At 39.7% G+C, this 19,108-nt stretch overlaps 1 protein-coding gene across 1 annotated transcript in view; it reads right to left on the reverse strand.

Moving 5' to 3' along the window:
• Positions 1–2,900: 2,900 nt before the first annotated feature.
• LOC130216846 (uncharacterized) overlaps positions 2,901–19,108 on the reverse strand; it is a 32,015-nt gene continuing 15,807 nt past the window's right edge. The window contains exons 9-17 of the mRNA XM_056448729.1: positions 18,886–19,071; positions 17,028–17,276; positions 13,426–13,580; positions 13,159–13,343; positions 12,539–12,696; positions 11,145–11,390; positions 8,308–8,470; positions 3,668–3,770; positions 2,901–3,403 (exon numbers count right to left, since the gene is read on the reverse strand). Of these exons, the coding sequence (XP_056304704.1) occupies positions 3,300–3,403; positions 3,668–3,770; positions 8,308–8,470; positions 11,145–11,390; positions 12,539–12,696; positions 13,159–13,343; positions 13,426–13,580; positions 17,028–17,276; positions 18,886–19,071 (1,549 nt within the window). The 3' untranslated portion in view covers positions 2,901–3,299. The remainder of the gene's footprint in view (positions 3,404–3,667; positions 3,771–8,307; positions 8,471–11,144; positions 11,391–12,538; positions 12,697–13,158; positions 13,344–13,425; positions 13,581–17,027; positions 17,277–18,885; positions 19,072–19,108) is intronic.

The raw sequence follows: 19,108 nt of genomic DNA on the forward strand, positions 1-19,108 counted from the left end.
AACGAAATGGGAAACAATGTGTCCTACAGGGGCTTTGTCCAGCCCACTCGCCTGCACACAGCACACAAGATGTTTTTACTGTAGTGTTGATATTAATAAAGTGTCTGGTGCATATGGAGAGGAGAGAGTGTGTCCTACAGGGGCTTTGTCCAGCCCACTCGCCTGCACACAGCACACAAGATGTTTTTACTGTAGTGTTGATATTATTAAAGTGTCTGGTGCATATGAAGAGTAGAGAGTGTGTCCTACAGGTGGTTTGTCCAGCCCACTCACCTGTGTGAAGCACACTCAGAATTGTAGAATTGCTGATGTGGAAATAAGTGATTAAGTATTGATGAAACAGATTCTTCAGATGTTTTGTGTGTAGTGTTTGGCAAGACATTATATCAGGATGGAATATTAAAGATGAATGTCCTCGCTATAGATTTTGTGCCTCTTTGGGATGGTGCCATAAAGTGGTGTTCAGTAGCTGAGCGTAGGGTCCTGCCAGACTCAAAAATTGACACCAGCAGAAGCCTACTAAGGACTATATGGACAAATATCACCTTTCTAGTGCACTTGTGTCTTGCAGACTTCAGATACCATCATGTTCCCATGCCCAGTCACCCCAAGACAGAGTCCCACCATCATTCTAGTTTTCTATCTGCATATTTTTTGTTTGCTAGCTAGACAAACTGTCCACTCTGTATAAATTGTGCTTTCTTAATCATGCGTCACAGTTCGCTGCGGTGCAAAGTTCAAGCTTGGTGAACTCTGACCTGCGAAATCGCATCACATGACTGCATGAGACTAATCGAGGATCAAAACAGGACCTCTCTGGACAGAGATGTAAAACATGGAGCAAGCGCTCACTTTTCTTAATGGCTAATCATCTTGTTTAATCGCGCCTCTTTTTGCAGCGCCACACGACAGAATTTCGCAAGCTCAAACTCTACTGTGACCGCAGCTTTAATGTTCATTAAACACTTTGCACTGTGTTCCAAATTACTATGCCAGTTAGGTTTAAGCATTGTAAATGTGTTTCAGGGCTGTTTGGCTCACTGAAATCAATCTCAGACAACTGTGATAATTAGATTACCAGGTGAGGCCAATTTAAGGAAAACTAACTAAAGCTGCGCTCACAACGGGTTTGTGTGTGCGAAATTCTGTTGTGCGGCGCTGCGAAAAGAGACGCGATTAAACAAGAGGATTAGACATTAAAAAAGCGAGCGATTGCTCCATGTTTTAAATTTCTGTCCAGAGAGGTCATGTTTTGATCCTCAATTGGTCTCACGCAGTCAAGTGATGCGATTTCGCAGGTCAGAGTTCACCAAGCTTGAACTTTGCACCATAACAACATGCGAAACTTGACGCATGACCTTGCGTTTCTGGTCTGAGTCGCGTATGAATGGAACTCTATGGGGAGAAAAGTCAAGTGTGACCGCAGCTTAATAAGGACGTTGCACATTATTAAGCAGGCTACAAGCAATGTGGAAAAGAAAAGGGATCTTTCTGCTGCCGAAATACATGTAATACTGAAATGCCTTGGACAAGATATGAAAGATTAGATATTTCAGGAAAATGTGAGTGTGATCATTGTACTGTGAAGAGATTTGTGGCTTATTTAGATCACAGGCGGGCTTTTGCAGATAAAGGCAGAATGAGGAAAGGTTCTGCATGACAATTTCATCAGATTAGGAGAGCAGCAGCTTGTCCCAACAAGGCTGCCGTTCAGCAAGCAGGTGGAGGAGTCATGTTTTGGGCCGGAATCATGAGAAGAGAGCTGTTAGCCCCTTTAGGTTAGCTGAAAGTTTGAAAATGATCAATCAATATATCAAAATATATTGAGTTTCTGACTGACCACTTTGTTTCATCAAGCACCATCTCATGCTGCAAAGAATACATCTGTGGCATTGTCTGCTATGGGCATAAAAGGAGAGAATCTCATGGTGTGGCCACCATCTTCCCCTGACCTGAACCCTATTGACAACCTTTGGAGCATCCTCAAGCAAAATATATATATACAGTTAAAGTCAGAATTATTAGCCCCCCTGAATTATCAGACCGCCTGTTTATTTTTCCCCCAATTTCTGTTTAACTAAGAGCAGATTTCTTCAACACATTTCTAATCATGACAGTTTTAATAACTCATTTCTATTAACTGATTTATATGATCTTTACCATGATATTCTTCAAGACACTTCTATACAGCTTAAAGTGACATTTAAAGGCTTAACTAGGGTAATTAGGTTAACTAGGCAGGTTAGGGCAATTAGGCAAGTTATTGTATAATGATGGTTTGTTCTGTAGATTATCTGAAAAAAATAGCTTAAAGGGGCTAATAATATTGACCTTAAAATGGGCTTTAAAAAATGTATAACTGTTTTTAGCCAAAATAAAACAAATAAGACTTTCTCAGAAGAAAAAATATTATCAGACATACTGTGAAAATTTCCCTGCTCTGGATCATTCGGGAAATATTTAAAAAAGAAAAAAATTCAAAGGGGGCAAATAACACTGACTTTAACTGTATATGAGGGTGAAGGCAGTTAGAATCAAAACAGCAGCTCTGTGAGGCAATTCTGTCAACCTGCGAAGAAATTTAACCAGAAACTATCCAAAAACTTACAAGTTCAATGGATGTAAGAATGATGATATCAAAGAAGGGGACTTTTTTAACATGTAACTTCCCTTGTTATAGGATGTTTATGATTTAAAATAGCTTTTGATTCCAGTAAATATGACCTCTTAAGTCTGAAAATTCCATTTTCAGGTCTTTACAAACATAATGATTTGTGCATGTTAAGTTTAGTTTTTAAATGAATGTTGTTATTATTATTATCGGAAGGTTTGTTCAATAAAATTGTAATTATTAATTGTAATTGTAAATTATAAAATCAGTGAAAGATATAATTTGAATAATTCGAAATGCAGTGTATACTGTAGTAAAGCAGTTTGATCATCAATGCACAATATTATTGTAGCGACATGCTGTGAGTCGGGCTTTTACAGAAACACTTCCATCAACTGCTACACAAACATATTAGTTTATTAAAGATTAATTAAACTAAAGAGGGATTACAGAACAGGAGTGAGTCTTTTTTGTTTTTCGCATGACTCTAGTAAACATGAGTTGTTATTTTCACTTGTAAAATGTGATTAATGATAGTATATAACTGATGAAATAATAATTATATTTATGACCCAAAATAAAACTGCTGTGACAATAATACAATAAAAAAATCACACATTTAGAAACCCACAATCTGTTTGGCTCCCATGCCACATTCATTAATATAAGATTATACAGTCATAATTCTCTAAAAGATGATGAAGACACTGATGAGAGGAACCAGCAGAGCCATCAGTGAAGCACAAAGACCAGACGCCTCAGACTCCATCACTTTTTCTGGCACCCACTGATCTGTGAACAGGGGAAATAATGCCATAAATGAACTACAACATAGTATCACTGTTGTTATTTTATGGTATGGCAGTCATTTCTATTTAATACTGTAATTAAAAAATTTCCTGCTAATATTTGTGCGCTGTTGAGCAGGTTCTTAAACACTATCGATTGGTTACTGTATGTTGGAAATGGAAGTTGTACCGAATAGTAGCTGGTGCTTTTGACAACACTGATAGAAATATCACCTTACTAATGATTGAAATGAATGTAAATCTTGACCTGTTCTTCTTCCAGACAGCATTAGAGGACCCATGGATATGGAAGTGCTGTCGTGAAGATCCAGAGACCTGCGCTCTCTCCTGTGCGGCTCAGAGTTACAGCTCTACAGGAGAAGAAGAAGAGATCCAGCACTGTGAGTGTAAACCCCTGTTAAACATCACTGAACAAGCATGAACCATCGTGAAATGATAGAATAATGGAGTTAATTTGATGATTGTTGCTGTTAATTATTATGTATTGTTATGATTTTTACTTTTTATTCTTCTGAAAAGAGCACAACCTCATTTAAATGTAAAGGCACAGTCACCAAAATGGCACAATTAGGATCAAAGCCCAAAAGGGTCAGGTTCAGAGAGTTAGAGAACATTATCTGTGTGGTGTTTTGAGCTGAAACTTCACACACTCGCTCTAGGGACATCAGAAACTTATTTTACATCTTATTAAAATAGGCATAATAGGTCAACTTTAGGTCTGAAGTCTAATTCTGAATAGAGAGTCTCCAGAAGAGGGCAGCGAAAGCAAGTGTTGTAGCATCTCTGACATTAAAACTCCTGACATTGATTAGAAGACATTAAAGAGACTCAATAGCAAGGGTGTAGGTTTGCTCTTGACATTGGTGGGGACGGGGGAATCAAACAACACTTATATGCTATTATTTATTTAACTACTATCAAAATATATTAATAATCCACTCTTCATACAGTTTAAGTTTTAAGCCTGTAGCCAAGGGGGCTTCGGGTGGTTTGAAACACCATAAGTTGGAGTATGAAGGATAGCATTTTTTATTGTTAGGCTTTGTTAACATTTACTAATAAATACAGACATAAAGGGTTTCTTTTTCTGAGGAGTTAACGGCCATATGTGCACAGCATAGAGAAGAGTTGATGGGCTGCTCTCAGCAACCTGCCTGTTATCGAGCATGGGTGTATGTAAAGTGCAGAGAGCTCTGAAATGTATGAACTGTGTGTTCGTGCTCTGAAACATTTGCCTAGTCAACTGTCAAGGCCAACATTCAAGAGAAGATACCAGAAAGATACCAGAGAGAGGAACATCTGGTTGCTGAATGGTCCAACTGCCAAGATGACACATAAGTCAATAGGGTTGGGATTAGATAGTGTGTGAAAGACAGTATAAAAACATGAAGATGAGCCCCAATAAGGCAGGAGCTGAATTTAAATTACATCTCTCCTGCGCAGAACTGGTACTCTCTAACTTTTTGCATTCAAAATAAAACTTCTTAATTTTTAACTCAGATCTCCGTCAATTTTTGAACATGCAATGGACCATTTAAGTCCTACAATTATTATTATTATTATTTTTACATTTTTCATATTATTAAAATGGCCAAATTCTGACCGAGGAAAGTTGAATGTTCTGGCCAGTTTTCATTTTCATTTCAGTGTTTAATTTAAACAAGCTTTTAACAGATTTCTTAAAAAAAATAATAATGTAATGATTAATAAAATAAATATAAGTTTGTATTTTAAAAATAAGTATTTTTTCATATTTTTCCATTTTCATTTATATAACTGTAAAATAACTTTATGCATTATTGTGAATAAACAGTAAAAATAGTAAAATAGTATAGTGAGCAATTTGACAGAATGGTTGAAAATATTTTTGGTACATCAAAAAAATGTGGTTATGCTAACCATCTGACAAGATAACCCAGCAAACATTAGTTCTTAAAATGTCAGTAAAATGCAATATTATGCATAATTAAATAGAAATCCGGCAAATAACTGCAACAAGGTTGAGTTTTTCAGAAAAAACACCCTTTCAATAAGCTGGCTACAGGCCTGAGTGTAATGTTAAAAGCATAGACTGTAAAATATATGGACGGAGCACCCGTGACGTCACCCATAGGTTTCTGAACACTGCAAAAGAAGCTACAAGTAGGAGCGGCCAACCGTCGCCATTTTGTTCGCGCGTCATCGCACCCACGGCGGGATACCAAACAAGGGCAAAGAGGCGGAGAGTGGGCGGAGCTACAGACACCTGCTGGCACTTTGCTTAGACCTGGCAGACAGACTTTACTTTGGGAGAAACGCTTAATACTTCATTACCTGCGACTCGTTTGTGTTCTGACCACATGTGCTTGGCTGTACACTATATCAATAAAGTGTTTAGACTTTTAAAAACACTGTAGTAATACATTGAGCCACTAAACATTGCTCTTATGACGTTTTTCTACAGGAGGAAAACGCAAAATACGTCCAAACACTTCAAATATAGTGTGTGTTAGTAAATGCAAGACTATTGATGAACTCCAGCATAACACTGTATGATAACGCTTCAGATGACTGTTCTAGAGCCTACAGCTAATCAATCTGTCACATTCTGAAGTGCTTTACGAGTCTAAAGAAAAATATTAATGAGAAATGATCTTAAATAAAACACACACATTTATAGAGATGGTGTATAAGTATATAACTTTACTCACATGGGAAACGAGGCCACGTGAATGGTTTGTGAGCACAATTAAGCGCACACAGCCTCCCACATCATCTGATAATTGTAAGAAATAAGTCCAAAAGGCAGCTGACTGTGTAAAGCCACATAAAACAACACAAAAATACAATGAATATGCCGAGATCAGTGGCTAATCTGCCGCATTCAGCCGAGGGGAAGTGACGGTGACCAGCGAGACCTAGCTGTCACTCAAGTGGCCACGCCCTTAATTATGCAAACTTAATATAACCTAATATAAAGGAAATGGATGAGTTATAAAATAATTCACCCCCCTCACAGTTGTTATGGAGGGTAATAATAGCTATATGAACCAAAATCGTTCTTTGTACCAGGCTGTAAACACCTTTTTTTCTGCTGTAAAGTTGGCCATGCTAACAGTGGGCTCAATTGCAATTTGCTCTATTATGGAGCCAGGACTAGCGGAATTTTGATGAATTGCAGTTTCAGTTACTTTCGTATTGGCTTCCCGAGAGAGAGCGGGAGGTTGCCGCTTGGTTAAAACATGTTTATTAACTGATAAAGAGTGTTTAATAAAGACTTATTTTAGCCATAGCATGTCTCATATATCAGTATTATGCCTATACACAGGCTGTATTTTTTCAGATAAATAGTTTCAACTGAAATTGGACATGCTACTCTGAGAGATTTGAGAACTGGCGGGATTACATACTTTAGCTGTTTATTCTGCAATTAGTTTTCAGCGCATATTATTCAAAGACTAGCCTATATCAGTCTGCTATAACAACTGACTGTGCATCAAAGCAGGAGAAAACACGAGCATTAACGGTGTTATGATAAACTCATTCAGTAGTGAACTTTCATTATGACACACTGTCGTTGAACAAAAGCACCTTATTGTAATTGTTGTAAACTGTAGAGTATTTTGGTAATGGGGCAGGCTACGTGAAATACAGTAAATTCCAGTCATACGCTGCTGTTATGAATGGAGCGGCAGTTGTGAGGAGGAAGTGTGGCGTGCACGCCAGGCAGACAACGCCGATCAGATAATGTGGACCAGCTATGGAAGGTTGGGCAGCGTCAATGGTTTTTGAGGTACAGCTAAGCTTGAAGAATCATGTTATGTGATGTTTTAAGTGGGGTAATGCCTGTAATCATGTGTATTAATATAAGATGTGCAGTCAGAGATATCTGCAGCAGGTGTTGCTGGGTGTTGCTAATGCTGGGTAACAGCTGGGTGTCCAGGTATGTGATCAATGATTGCGATACATGTTTGCTACATGCTGTTTATTTGTATTTGTATTTTGTACGTGTATTGTAAGGGCTGTCTTTGAGGTTTAAAAGGTTTGTGATGGATGTTGTATTTTAAATGTTTTATGCTTTGATATTGATAGTAGTGTAATAAGGGTGTCTTTTCTGGCTCTGTTTCAGGAGTGGTTTATGTCACTGTTTTGAATTACTATTGTAAAGACAATGGAGTATTGCATATTTGCACATTATCTAAGACTGGGGTATGCCCCAAATTAGCTTGAAAATATTGCACGTTTGATTAATCTGCTCACCTGCTACCAAAGTGTTTTTGTGTAATTAATAAAGGTTACTTAAGTGGAGGTCCTTTTTCTTTATTTTCTTTCTAACGAACTAGGGGTAACATTATGTCCACCTTTTTTTTTTTCTGTCGCCGCCATCCTCGCTTGTGTGTCACCCAACACGGCTTATTCTTGCACGGGAGAAAATAATCCACTGCATTTGGCGCTGCTTGTATCTGAAGACAGCCACAGCCTCTCACATGATAGGAGGGAAAGGCACAGCCAATCAAAATGTCCATATGCGTTTTAGGGGCGGGAGGGCTTAAGGAGAGAACGTGATTTAGCTTGAGTGTCTAAGTTAATATTGACAGCGTGATTTTATTATTATTTTATTATTATTATTTTTTTAAAGTGGATTAAATTATTGGTGAGGACATTTCTTTGGTCGGTGGATATTGGTGGGGACGCATCACCACCGTCCACCCTAAATTTACGCCCCTGCATAATAGGGAACCTATTATGTTCAGCAGAAGAAGAAAAACAACTCCAGGATGTTTTGAATAAGCTAAGAGGGAGAAAATAGTAATAATGTTTGAGTGAACTATCCATTTAAGGATATTTGCCTGCCAAAAATCAAACACTTTCCATCTCCATTCCTGCATTATCAGTGTGTGTCCTCACCGGTGCGCAGTGGTCGCTGGACAGAAGGCACAGGTGAACAGCACAGTGCAGGTAAAGCCTGCTGGAGTTTGCATTGAAGACGAACATCCTGAAGGAGAAACGGCTGGATATTGAGACGCCGTTCTGCAGCAGATCCACTGTTTCATCAGCCGGATTGGGACATCTGAGGAAATCAATGATGATAATCAGCAAGCCAGATTTGGTAATACTTTACAATAACACTACAGGAATAATGATGTACTACTGTGTAAATTAAACGTTAATATGTAGGAATAATGAGTTAAGGCATAACTACAACACAATTTGTGTGTGAATAATGGCTACCTTAATTACCTTTTAGTACATGTTTGTTAATTATGCTAACACATTAGCTTTAAAGTGTTAATACATTCATTAACAAACATGTACTAAGTATTCTTCACACATAAACTCGCGTGACTCATGTTGTAGTTAAAGATAGTTCATGATTAGTGTAACAGAGTTACTATTGCACTCTGTTAAAATTATAACATTTTCAAATTATATTGTGCTTTTTATTTATTTAAAGGTTTTATTTCATATTTGTGAATTTGATCATTTTGAAAACACATTTTGCAATCGTTTTTATTTATTTTCAATGGCAACGATAAACCTGCACATCGCCCCTTTTTGTACCTCTTGTGTTGCCATAGTTCGTCTTTTCTCCTCCCCCCTCACAATGCTGCTGTGTATTGATGAGGGTAGGTTGTGCAGAGCTTTGCTCCTGAGTGTATTTCAGCGCTCTAAAGCAAGTGGTTGTCATTTCATGGAAACTATATTACATTATTATGTTATTTTTGTTTGCTTTTATCTCTGAATTAAGTTTGTGGCAGTTTTCTAATGATTAACATTGACAAATCGCCATTTTGTCTTCATTGTACTCTATTTCTCAGTGCGAAAACTCTGTTATTTTGTGACTATAGGGGTCGGATGTGCACTACAGCCAGAAGACAACATATTTGTGTTTAATTGTCTTCTGCAGGTACGTTTTACAGTCCTTTTTGTTTGCATTTTGTTTAACTAAACGCACATTTTTAGCTGTCCACATGGTGGCTCTGTTGTACGTTATTTTTTTACACATACATTTTTGTCAAGCGGCAACCTCCCGCTCTCCCTCGGGAAGCCAATACGGAAGTAACTGAAACTGCAATTCATCAAAATTCCGCTAGTCCTGGCTCCATAATAGAGCAAGTTGCAATTGAGCCCTCTGTTAGAATGGCCAACTTTACAGCAGAAAAAAAGGTGTTTACAGCCTGGTACAAAGAACGATTTTGGTTCATATAGCTATTATTACCCTCCATGACAACTGTGAGGGGGGTGAATTTTTTTATAACTCATCCATTTCCTTTATATTAGGTTATATTAAGTTTGCATAATTAAGGGCGTGGCCACTTGAGTGACAACTAGGTCTCGCTGGTCGCTGTCTCGTCACCTCAGCTGAATCCGGCAGATTAGCCACTGATCTCGGCATATTCATCGTATTTTTCTTTTGTTTTATGTGGCTTTACACAGTCAGCTGCCTTTTGGACTTATTTCTTACAATTATCAGATGATTTGGGATGCTGTGTGCATTTAATTGTGCTCACAAACCATTCATGTGGCCTCCGTTTCCCATGTGAGTAAAGTTATATACTTATACACCATCTCTATAAATGTATTTGTTTTATTTAAGATCATTTATCATTTATAATGTTCTTTAGACCTGTAAAGCACTCCAGAATGTGACAGATTGATTAGCTGTATGCTCTAGAACAGTCATCTGAAGCGTTATCATACTGTGTTATGCTGGAGTTCATCAATAGTCTTGCATTTACTAACACACACAGACTATATTTGAAGTGTTTGGAAGTATTTTGCGTTTTCCTCCTGTAGAAAAACGTCATAAGAGCAATGTTTAGTGGCTCAATGTATTACTACAGTGTTTTTGAAAGTCTAAACACTTTACTGATATAGTGTACAGCCAAGCACATGTGGTCAGAACACAAACGAGTCGCAGGTAATGAAGTATCAAGCGTTTCTCCCATAGTAAAGTCTGTCTGCCAGGTCTAAGCAAAGTGCCAGCAGGTGTCTGTAGCTCCGCCCACTCTCCGCCTCTTTGCCCTTGTTTGGTATCCCGCCGTGGGTGCGATGACGCGCGAACAAAATGGCGACGGTTGGCCACGCCTACTTGTAGCTTCTTTTGCGCTCTTCAGAAACCTATGGGTGACGTCACGGATGCTACATCCTTATATTTTACAGTCTATGATTTTTGTATGTAAAGTTTGGTTTCTAATGATAAAGAAAAAGGTTCATTTTGTTGTAACTGTGTCAAATTATAAGAGATTATGTGTGTAATTGTGTATAAATTGTAAAATTTATCAAATGTCATTACATATATTATTGAGAAAATAATTAATCTGACCACACAATGCTGCTGTGTATTGATGAGGGGGTCAGATGTGCACTACAGCCAGAGGACAACATGTTTGTGTTTAATTGTCTTCTGCAGGACTAAATAAAATCAAGGAAAGCAGCTCTTGGTGTCGTCTCGGTGTTATTACGTGGAAAGCAGATCCGTTACACTAGCATGTACCTTAACTCATCAATAATTCATAATAAAGTCATGTTTAGTACATATTAATACATCATTATTCATGGACTGTTATTGTTAAGTATTCCCCCAGATGGTATCTTAAAATACATCCTATATAGTCATCTCCAGTTAAACAGCACATATCTGTATTCCTCATACGAATCAAACTAAAAGGAATCCTGTGCTTCAGTACTGAAATACTGAAAATTCAGCGCTGAAATACACTTAAAATGTTGTTTTTGTTTACTCATGAATGATGAGATCCCAGCGGAGACTGTAGTCGGGATCATTCACAGGTGTAGCCCAACACGTGTCCATCACCAGGGCAAACTGGCGGCTGTCGACCCCCTCCGCACGAATCTCCACATGCATCTCCTGGTCCAGCTCTGCCTCCACACTTCCATTGGAGGGCTGTGTGAACTCATCATCCTGATAAGGGATCATCCGAACACGGTATCTCCCTTCACCCGCTGGAAGACTCTTGTGCACAATGCTGTAAAATGATCAATTAATGAATTAGTCAGCCGTTTATATGGAGCATGCCAGCGCCAGCTGAAATAGTGAGAGAGGGCAAACATGCAGATAGTACTCCCAACTAGAAATATGGGTAAAAATGTGTAATAACGGCACATTATGAATCATTTATTAAGCATTAGCAAATAGTTAATTAATCATGTGTAAATCATTACCTCTACATTAATATGCATTAGTAAATGGTTTATAACTACAGTTATAAATGCTGCATTCTTGACTGTATAATAACATAATGTGCTTATTTTCACTACTAAATTATTGCATTAGGCGGCACGGTGGCTCAGTGGTTAACACTGTCTCATCACAGCAAGAAAGTCACTGGTTCAAGTCCCAACTGGGCCAGTTGGCATTTCTGTGCGGACTTTGCATGTTCTCCCCGTGTTGGCTTGGGTTTCCTCCGGGTGCTCTGCTTTCCCCCGAGGTCCAAACACATGCGCTATATGGGGAATTGGGTAAGCTAAATTGTCTGTAGTGTGTGTGTGTGTGTGTGTGTGTGTGTGTGTGTGTGTGTGTGTGTGTGTGTGTGTGTGTATGCCCTGGTCCTCCAGGTAGAATGTTGAGCATTGGGCTTAAAATTCACCTCATAAAAACTAGATGTTACGAAACACCAACATGGTGCGGCCAAATATCAACTTCGATATAAATGGCCCCAGGAGTAAGTAAGTACATTATTGCATTATTTACAAAGCAGTTATTTAAGAGTTGCTGGTGTTTCTTCAGATCATTCAGATCGAGTAAGCACATGATTAATAAACTTTTCAAATCAACATTTATATACCTTATGTGTTAATAGTTACTCTGCATGCTAATAAATGCTTATTATTAATACAACTTCATCAGGTTTTGTGACCTAATCTAAAGTGAAGACTATGCTTTATAAATCCCTTATAAATGACTGACCTGACTAAAAGCCCCTAAACAGCAATCTAGCTTTCCCAGGAGGTCTACCATCCAGGAACTTACCAGGCTTTACGCCTAGCTGTATTAGAGTTACTCTGCTTTGTGGGTACAGTATAAATTCAAATCTATTTAGCATCACTGGCTAAATGTTTTTACCTCTGCTCTAGCTATTATTGGTATGTTTATGATAGTTTAACTGGCTCGTACCTCTCCAGTGGGTTGATTTCCACATTCATGGAAAGAGTTTGTGCTTGCGGGTAAGCACAGCTGAAAGAAAGCTTCAGAGCTTTCTCTCTGCTGATGAAGCCTTCTAACCTCGGTGTCCCCAGAATACAGTTATCATAGATGAAGTGTGTGCCATTGGCCTGTGGACAAAAAAAAAGCTAAAGTCAAGATATGAAAGTCATATTTGTTACTACATAATCATAAAAGTCAAGTAAAGTAGTGTAAGTAGGATATTAAGGATGGAGAATGGTGGCAGCATCATGAACAGTGAGTTATTTACACATAGAGGGCTCTCTATTTTAACAATCTAAGTTGATGGTGTAAAGCGCATGGTGCGAGGGTGTATCCGAAATAAATTTAGCTATTTTAAGGATGGGAAAAACTGTCAGTGAACCCGGCACATGGTCTAAAAGTGTCGTCCTTTTTCTCTAAATGAATTATGGGTTTGTTCTGGGTGTATCATGCTTTAGGCTTTGGTGCCTCTCATAGGCATTTGGATATTTAAGTGTTACTTAATTTTTTTGTCAGATATTGATCTTCAGCTCAGGCACTACAAATGTTTGGATGGTATACTTGAATAATTTAGACTTAATGAATCTTACCACAACTTTTGTCCCACAGATGTGTTCATCGTTATCAAACTGAAACTCCACTCTGCCGTTGCGGACGGTTCCTCTGCAGCTGGGATCATTCAGATGTAGGGTATCAGCTGGAAAACCAGCCTCAAAGAGCTGACAGCGAGACACAGACATGAAGCCGGAGCTGCTTTCACAGCTTTCTGAGAAATCTGAAAGAAAACAAACAAAAGATTATTCCTATCAGAATTGTTTGAAATGCTATTAAAAGGCAAGTTTTTAAATGAAACTAACCAAAAGAGTCAGAATGTGATTCGTTATGATGTGTGTCACATAAACAGCCATAAACGCCATGTTTTTCCCCACAGTGTTCATCCTCAGAGCAACTGATTTCAGAACAGGGATCCATAGCACCTAAGGTGGGAAATAAAATTACAAACATTACCTTGCTTACAAACATGGCTAAAACTAACCATTAGATCTACACAACTTGTTACTACTAAGTGACTTCAGATACTTTTACTTTAACCAAGGACAGTGCTTTCTGAATGGCTGTGCATGAGTGGGAAATGAATAATTGACTATGCTCATGCATATATAGTTTTAAGCTCCTTTTTTCCCCTTAATTATATTCAGGCAAGGGCTACATGGTGGCTCAGTGGTTAGCACTGTTGCCTCACAGCAAGAAGGTCGCTTGTTCGAGTCCAAGCTGGGCTCGTTGGCATTTCTGTGTGGAGTTTGCATGTTCTCCCCATGTTGGCAACCGGGTGCTCCGGTTTCCCCCAGAGTACAAACACATGCGGTACAGGTGAATTGATGAACTAAATTGGCCATGGTGTATGTGTTCATTCTGCTGTGGCGACCCCTGATGAATAATGAAACTAAACCGAGGGAAAATGAATGAATGAATTTAGGCAAATGCATTCAAGGTGGCATGCTACTCTTCTGCACTGCCTGTAACAGAAGAGAACTCTGTCACTCTCATTTACCTCTTTCTGCTATTACAAAAATATTGTGCTCTAGTCAATCTTGTTTCCTGCAGTATTGTAGTCTGAGTTATATCTGTATTTAAGCGTCCCCAGGTATTGGTAATTCCTTGTTTCTCTAGTGTCGTCAACATTATTATATTGGGTGATGCTGATAAATTGTATGTTTTGGGAGTTATTGCGATGCTCCCTGTTCTTGTCCATGCTAGGATGTTAATGCTGCGTTCACACCAAATGTGTTGCACCACATTACTTGTTCTAGTTTACTCACTGTGGGGAGGTGAGCATGAACACCCAATGGGGGTGGGAGTATGCTCGGAGCCCGGCGGCTAGTCAGTGGATCAATCAAAGATAATAAATACCACCTGTTTTTTCTAGTGATTGGGCTGGAGAGACACCCTTCTTAAGGAGAGGAGAGGGAGCAGCCAGGAAAGGAGAGAGCAAGCACACACACCCCGCTGCATGTTTTGTGCCATTATTAAAAATAAAGACATTTACTTACTTGAATCGCCGACCCTGTCTTTTTCTTCCCACGACAACAACGAACTATATTACAGTGGTGCCGAAACCCGGGAAGAAGAAACTTTGCTGTCAGAATGTCCACTCTATCTACTAAGCCCAGATCGCCGCACAGCAGCTACAAGCCCAGAATCTCCTGGAGTACACTCATCTTAAGTGAGCCATTCTCCAGCGGACCGGCTGCAACTCAGAGGAGCAGCATCAGCGGTTTTAGTCACTAGAACTGGTGGAAAGTGGTCAGCCCTTTGTGTTCGCTCAGTAGCTCTGTGCCGCCTGCCGCAGATGGCTGCTTCATGATGGCTGGAACGTTTTCTAGGTAGGTTGTGACGGCTATATTGCATACCTGTCAGTATAAAAGGAGGTATATACCAAGCGTGGATTCTGTGTGTAACCAGACCTCTATACACCAAGGCCTGCTTCAAATACCCAACATTGGATACGAGCCGCACGATAAGGGTGAGGTGTGTGCACGGTGATGTAATTCACTACCTGCTAATGGCTGTAGATATCCAATTCAGGTGGATAGGCGATTCTTGGAAAAAGAAATCCCTGGATAGGGAGCGGGTCGCTCAGGTGGGGAAATTCCAAGTGATGCCGTCACGCACTGACTCGGGGAGGGCCGGGAATTTTCTGGTGCAAAGACTTTCCTCTGGAGCAGTCGCGTGATGACACACTAAGACATGCACTTGAAAAAGTGCATGTCATTGATGGGCAAAACCTCCAGCCTGATTGGCCTCTCTTCTAACCATATTTTGCAATTATCAGTGACAGGGTGTATCAAGTAACCCAAGACACACAAACAAAGGAAGATACAACCCAATTATTAATACCAAAGACTCGTTTGGAAATGCTTTTCCAGGTGGCTCATTCTAATCCTATGACTGGACATTTAGGTCAGGCGGCCACTCTAAATCACCTTATGACCTGATTCTTTTGGCCGGACATTCACGGCGATGTCAGCAGATGCTGCGCTGCATGCTGTGAATGTCAACTGGTGAACTCTTCGGCCACCCCAAAAGTTACTATTGAGGCATTTCGCACGCGGGCACTGGTTTGCATTAGTCCTGGATAATTATGCAACCCGGTACCCGGAAGCGGTAGTGCTCCATAACATCATGGCAAAGAGTGTTGCGGAAGCTCTGTTTCCTATAATCCCCCGAGTGGGGTTCACCTAAGAGATTCTTACTGACCTGATTCTTTTGGCCAGGCATTCACAGGGATGTCAGCAGATGGTGCACTGCATGCCGTGAATGTCAACTGGTGAACTCACCGGCCACCCCAAAAGCCAGCCATTAGAGCGATCCGCATGCGGGCACTGTTTTGCATTAGTCCTGGTTGATTATCCAACCTGGTACCCGGAAGCAGTAGTGCTCCATAACATCTCGAAAAAGAGTGTGGTGGAAGCTCTGTTCCCTATAATCACCCAAGTGGGGATCCCCAAAGAGATCCTCACTGACCAATGCACCGCGTTCATGTTATGCATGCACATTGCACAAACTTTACAGATTGTTGGGCATTAAATCGAATGGCACCAGTGTCTACGGCAGGCAGCCCTGAGGGCTTTTGAATGTCATCAGAGAGGCTAGGGAGGACGAGCCTTCAAAGAGTAAAAATGAAATCAATATTTTCTGGCCCTTAGAGAAAAACTCCACACACTTGGGCGGCTTTATATGAAGCATTTGCTTAAGACCCAGGATGACCAATGCCGCTGTTATGACAGGGGCACTAAACTACTACAATTTTCACAAGGAGATAAAGTCCTTTTACTGCTACTCACTTCCAGCTCTAAATTACTCGCCAAGTGGCAAGGGCTGTTTGTGGTCACACAACAAGTCAGAGATCTTGATTAGCGCGTTCGGACAGGGCTGGTTCACATCAAATATACCACATTAATCTGCTGAAGCTGTGGAGGGAGCTGGAGGAGGTGACACTGGCTACGTTTGTTACCAAGGCTACGCTTGTTACCAACGAGGATACCTTCAACATGAGTATTCTGACGTGTTCTCACCCTACCCGGTCGTACTAACTAATTTAGCACCATATCGAGACCAAAACAGGCATGGTCATACCAACCGGGCATGGTCATACCAATCGGGCATGGTCATAAGGCTAAAAAAAAAAGCCTTTCAATTGGATGGCATCACTTTGTGACACTTCCGTTCAGGCTGTTTGGGGCACTGGCTACGTTTCAGCATCTGATGATGATCTTGACAGAAAATACTACTTGATAAGAGTTGACTTTTTGCATGGTTAATGGAGGGTCAAGAAGTAAACAGATAATCTAAATTAAAAACACATTCAAAAATATGTTCATATATTTAAAGCAAGACAATTAGGCTATTAGGGGATTGATGGTTGTTGTTATTGGTGTGTTTGTTATAGCAGTAGAACTTGGTAGTGTCGTTTGTGTTCTTAATGATGTTGCTCTGGGTCCTGTTGTTGCTATGGATGGTGTTCTTGATGTTGTTGCTGTAGTTGCTGTTGTTGGTATGGCTTGTGTACTTATTGTTGTTGCTGTGGTTGGTGTACCTGATGTTGTTGCTGTGGTTTGTGTACTTGTTGCTGTGGTTGGTGTTCTTGATGTTGTTGCTGTGGTTGGTGTTCTTGATGTTGTAGTTGTGGTTGAAGAGACTGTAACATCTGTCATTAATAACAAGTATCAGTATTAGTAAAGTAAACAGAGAGATAACTGACTGAATCATGCTGAAGTAAATACTCACTTGCGCAATAAACTCCACAAAACATTGGCCTGACAAACTCATAAACATAGTAATTTCCTGGACAGGCTTTGACTTGAATAGGATGTGAGGTGTAACGACAGCAGCCTTCCGATGAAGAAACACAGACCTGACGAGTGACCACTCCATCTTCCGGATGTGGATGAGAGCTATTAAGCCAAAATGGCTCTTCGGTGCCACACATGTTCTGATTAACACAGGATTCTGGCATCTGAGCATTTTGACCTCTCAAGAGCAGCCTGTACCAGCCGTTCCACAGAAAGATAAAGTGCTCTGATAAACAGTGTCAGCTTTGCACATGAGTTTGCAGTTGTGTCTTTCTTTAAATTGTCTTACTGTTCCCATGTGGGAAGTAGGGTGGAATCGGTAGAATATGTTATGCAAATACATTAATTTTCATAAAATTATTCTTAAAAGTCACATTTTTTATGTGCTGTGGAGAAAAGCTGTGTTTCAAACTAATGCATATATATATATATAAGAAAATGAACAATGTTTTTTTTGGGGCCATTAATACAGCCACAACCTTATGATACAAACACAGATTAAACTACTGCACATTTTATTAACTTAACATTAACTTAATAATAACGCCCTATTTCTGCTGTCCAGTGTGAAAAATTCTTTTTCAGATCAAAACCAGATCAAAAATTGAACAAGAAGCTGCCTATACATGTCCACAACTGAAGACTTGATTCTGATCAGTTTAGAGAGGCCTTTATTAGAGCAATTTGATCCCAGTCCTGCTGTGGACTGCTAGCTAAACTCCACACAGCTTAAATTCATTCATTCGTTCATTTTCTTTTTGGCTTACTCCCTTTATAATTAAGGGTCACCACAGCAGAATGAACCACCGACTTATCCAGCATGTTTTACGCTGCAGATGCCCTTCCAGCCACAACCCATGACTTGGAAACATCTAACACACTCATTCACACACACACACTCATACACTACAGACAATTTAGCCTACCCAATTCTCCTATAGTGCATGTGTTTGGACTTGTGGGGGTAACAGGAGCACCCAGAGGAAACCCACACCAAGACGGGGAGAACTTGCAAACTCTACACAGAAACGCCAACTGACCCTGCCAGGACTCAAACCAGCGTCCTTCTTGCTGTGAGACGATTGTGCTACCCACTGCGCCACCGTGCTGCCCACAGCTTATATTATAAATAATTATTAAACACTATTTAAAGAGACTGCTGTAGTTACAGTAAAAAAAACTAGTGTGCCTATTGTATTCAAACATTATTTAAGGTAAAACGCTATTTATTTTATACATTTTCACTGCGCTCCTAAAATTCTTTAATGTGCTCCTAAATTTTTCAACTTCGAACATGTGCTCCTTCTGAAAAAGTAAGCGTCTTCAATGCAACTAAGCCTGAATTATGAATTACTTTTGATATGAGTTGATTGTGTGTCATAGTGAGAAATTGTGTTATTAAGTGCCGGTCCAGAAATACTATTAAAACTTTAAGAACCAAAACAATACCAGTAGTGTTTGGGCGAGTAATGGCTGTTGATGTTCTTGGTGTTGTTGCCGTTGTTATTGCTGTGGTTGATGTTCTTGGTGTTGTTGACGTTGTTATTGCTGTGGTTGATGTTCTTGGTGTTGTTGACGTTGTTATTGCTGTGGTTGATGTTCTTGGTGTTGTTGCCGTTGTTAAATAGGCTGCACCAAGTCTTGTGATATCTGACATTGGAGAAATTTTATGTATATCAATGAGAAA

This window comes from Danio aesculapii, chromosome 3 (genome assembly GCF_903798145.1).
Source record: "Danio aesculapii chromosome 3, fDanAes4.1, whole genome shotgun sequence".
NCBI lineage: Eukaryota > Metazoa > Chordata > Actinopteri > Cypriniformes > Danionidae > Danio > Danio aesculapii.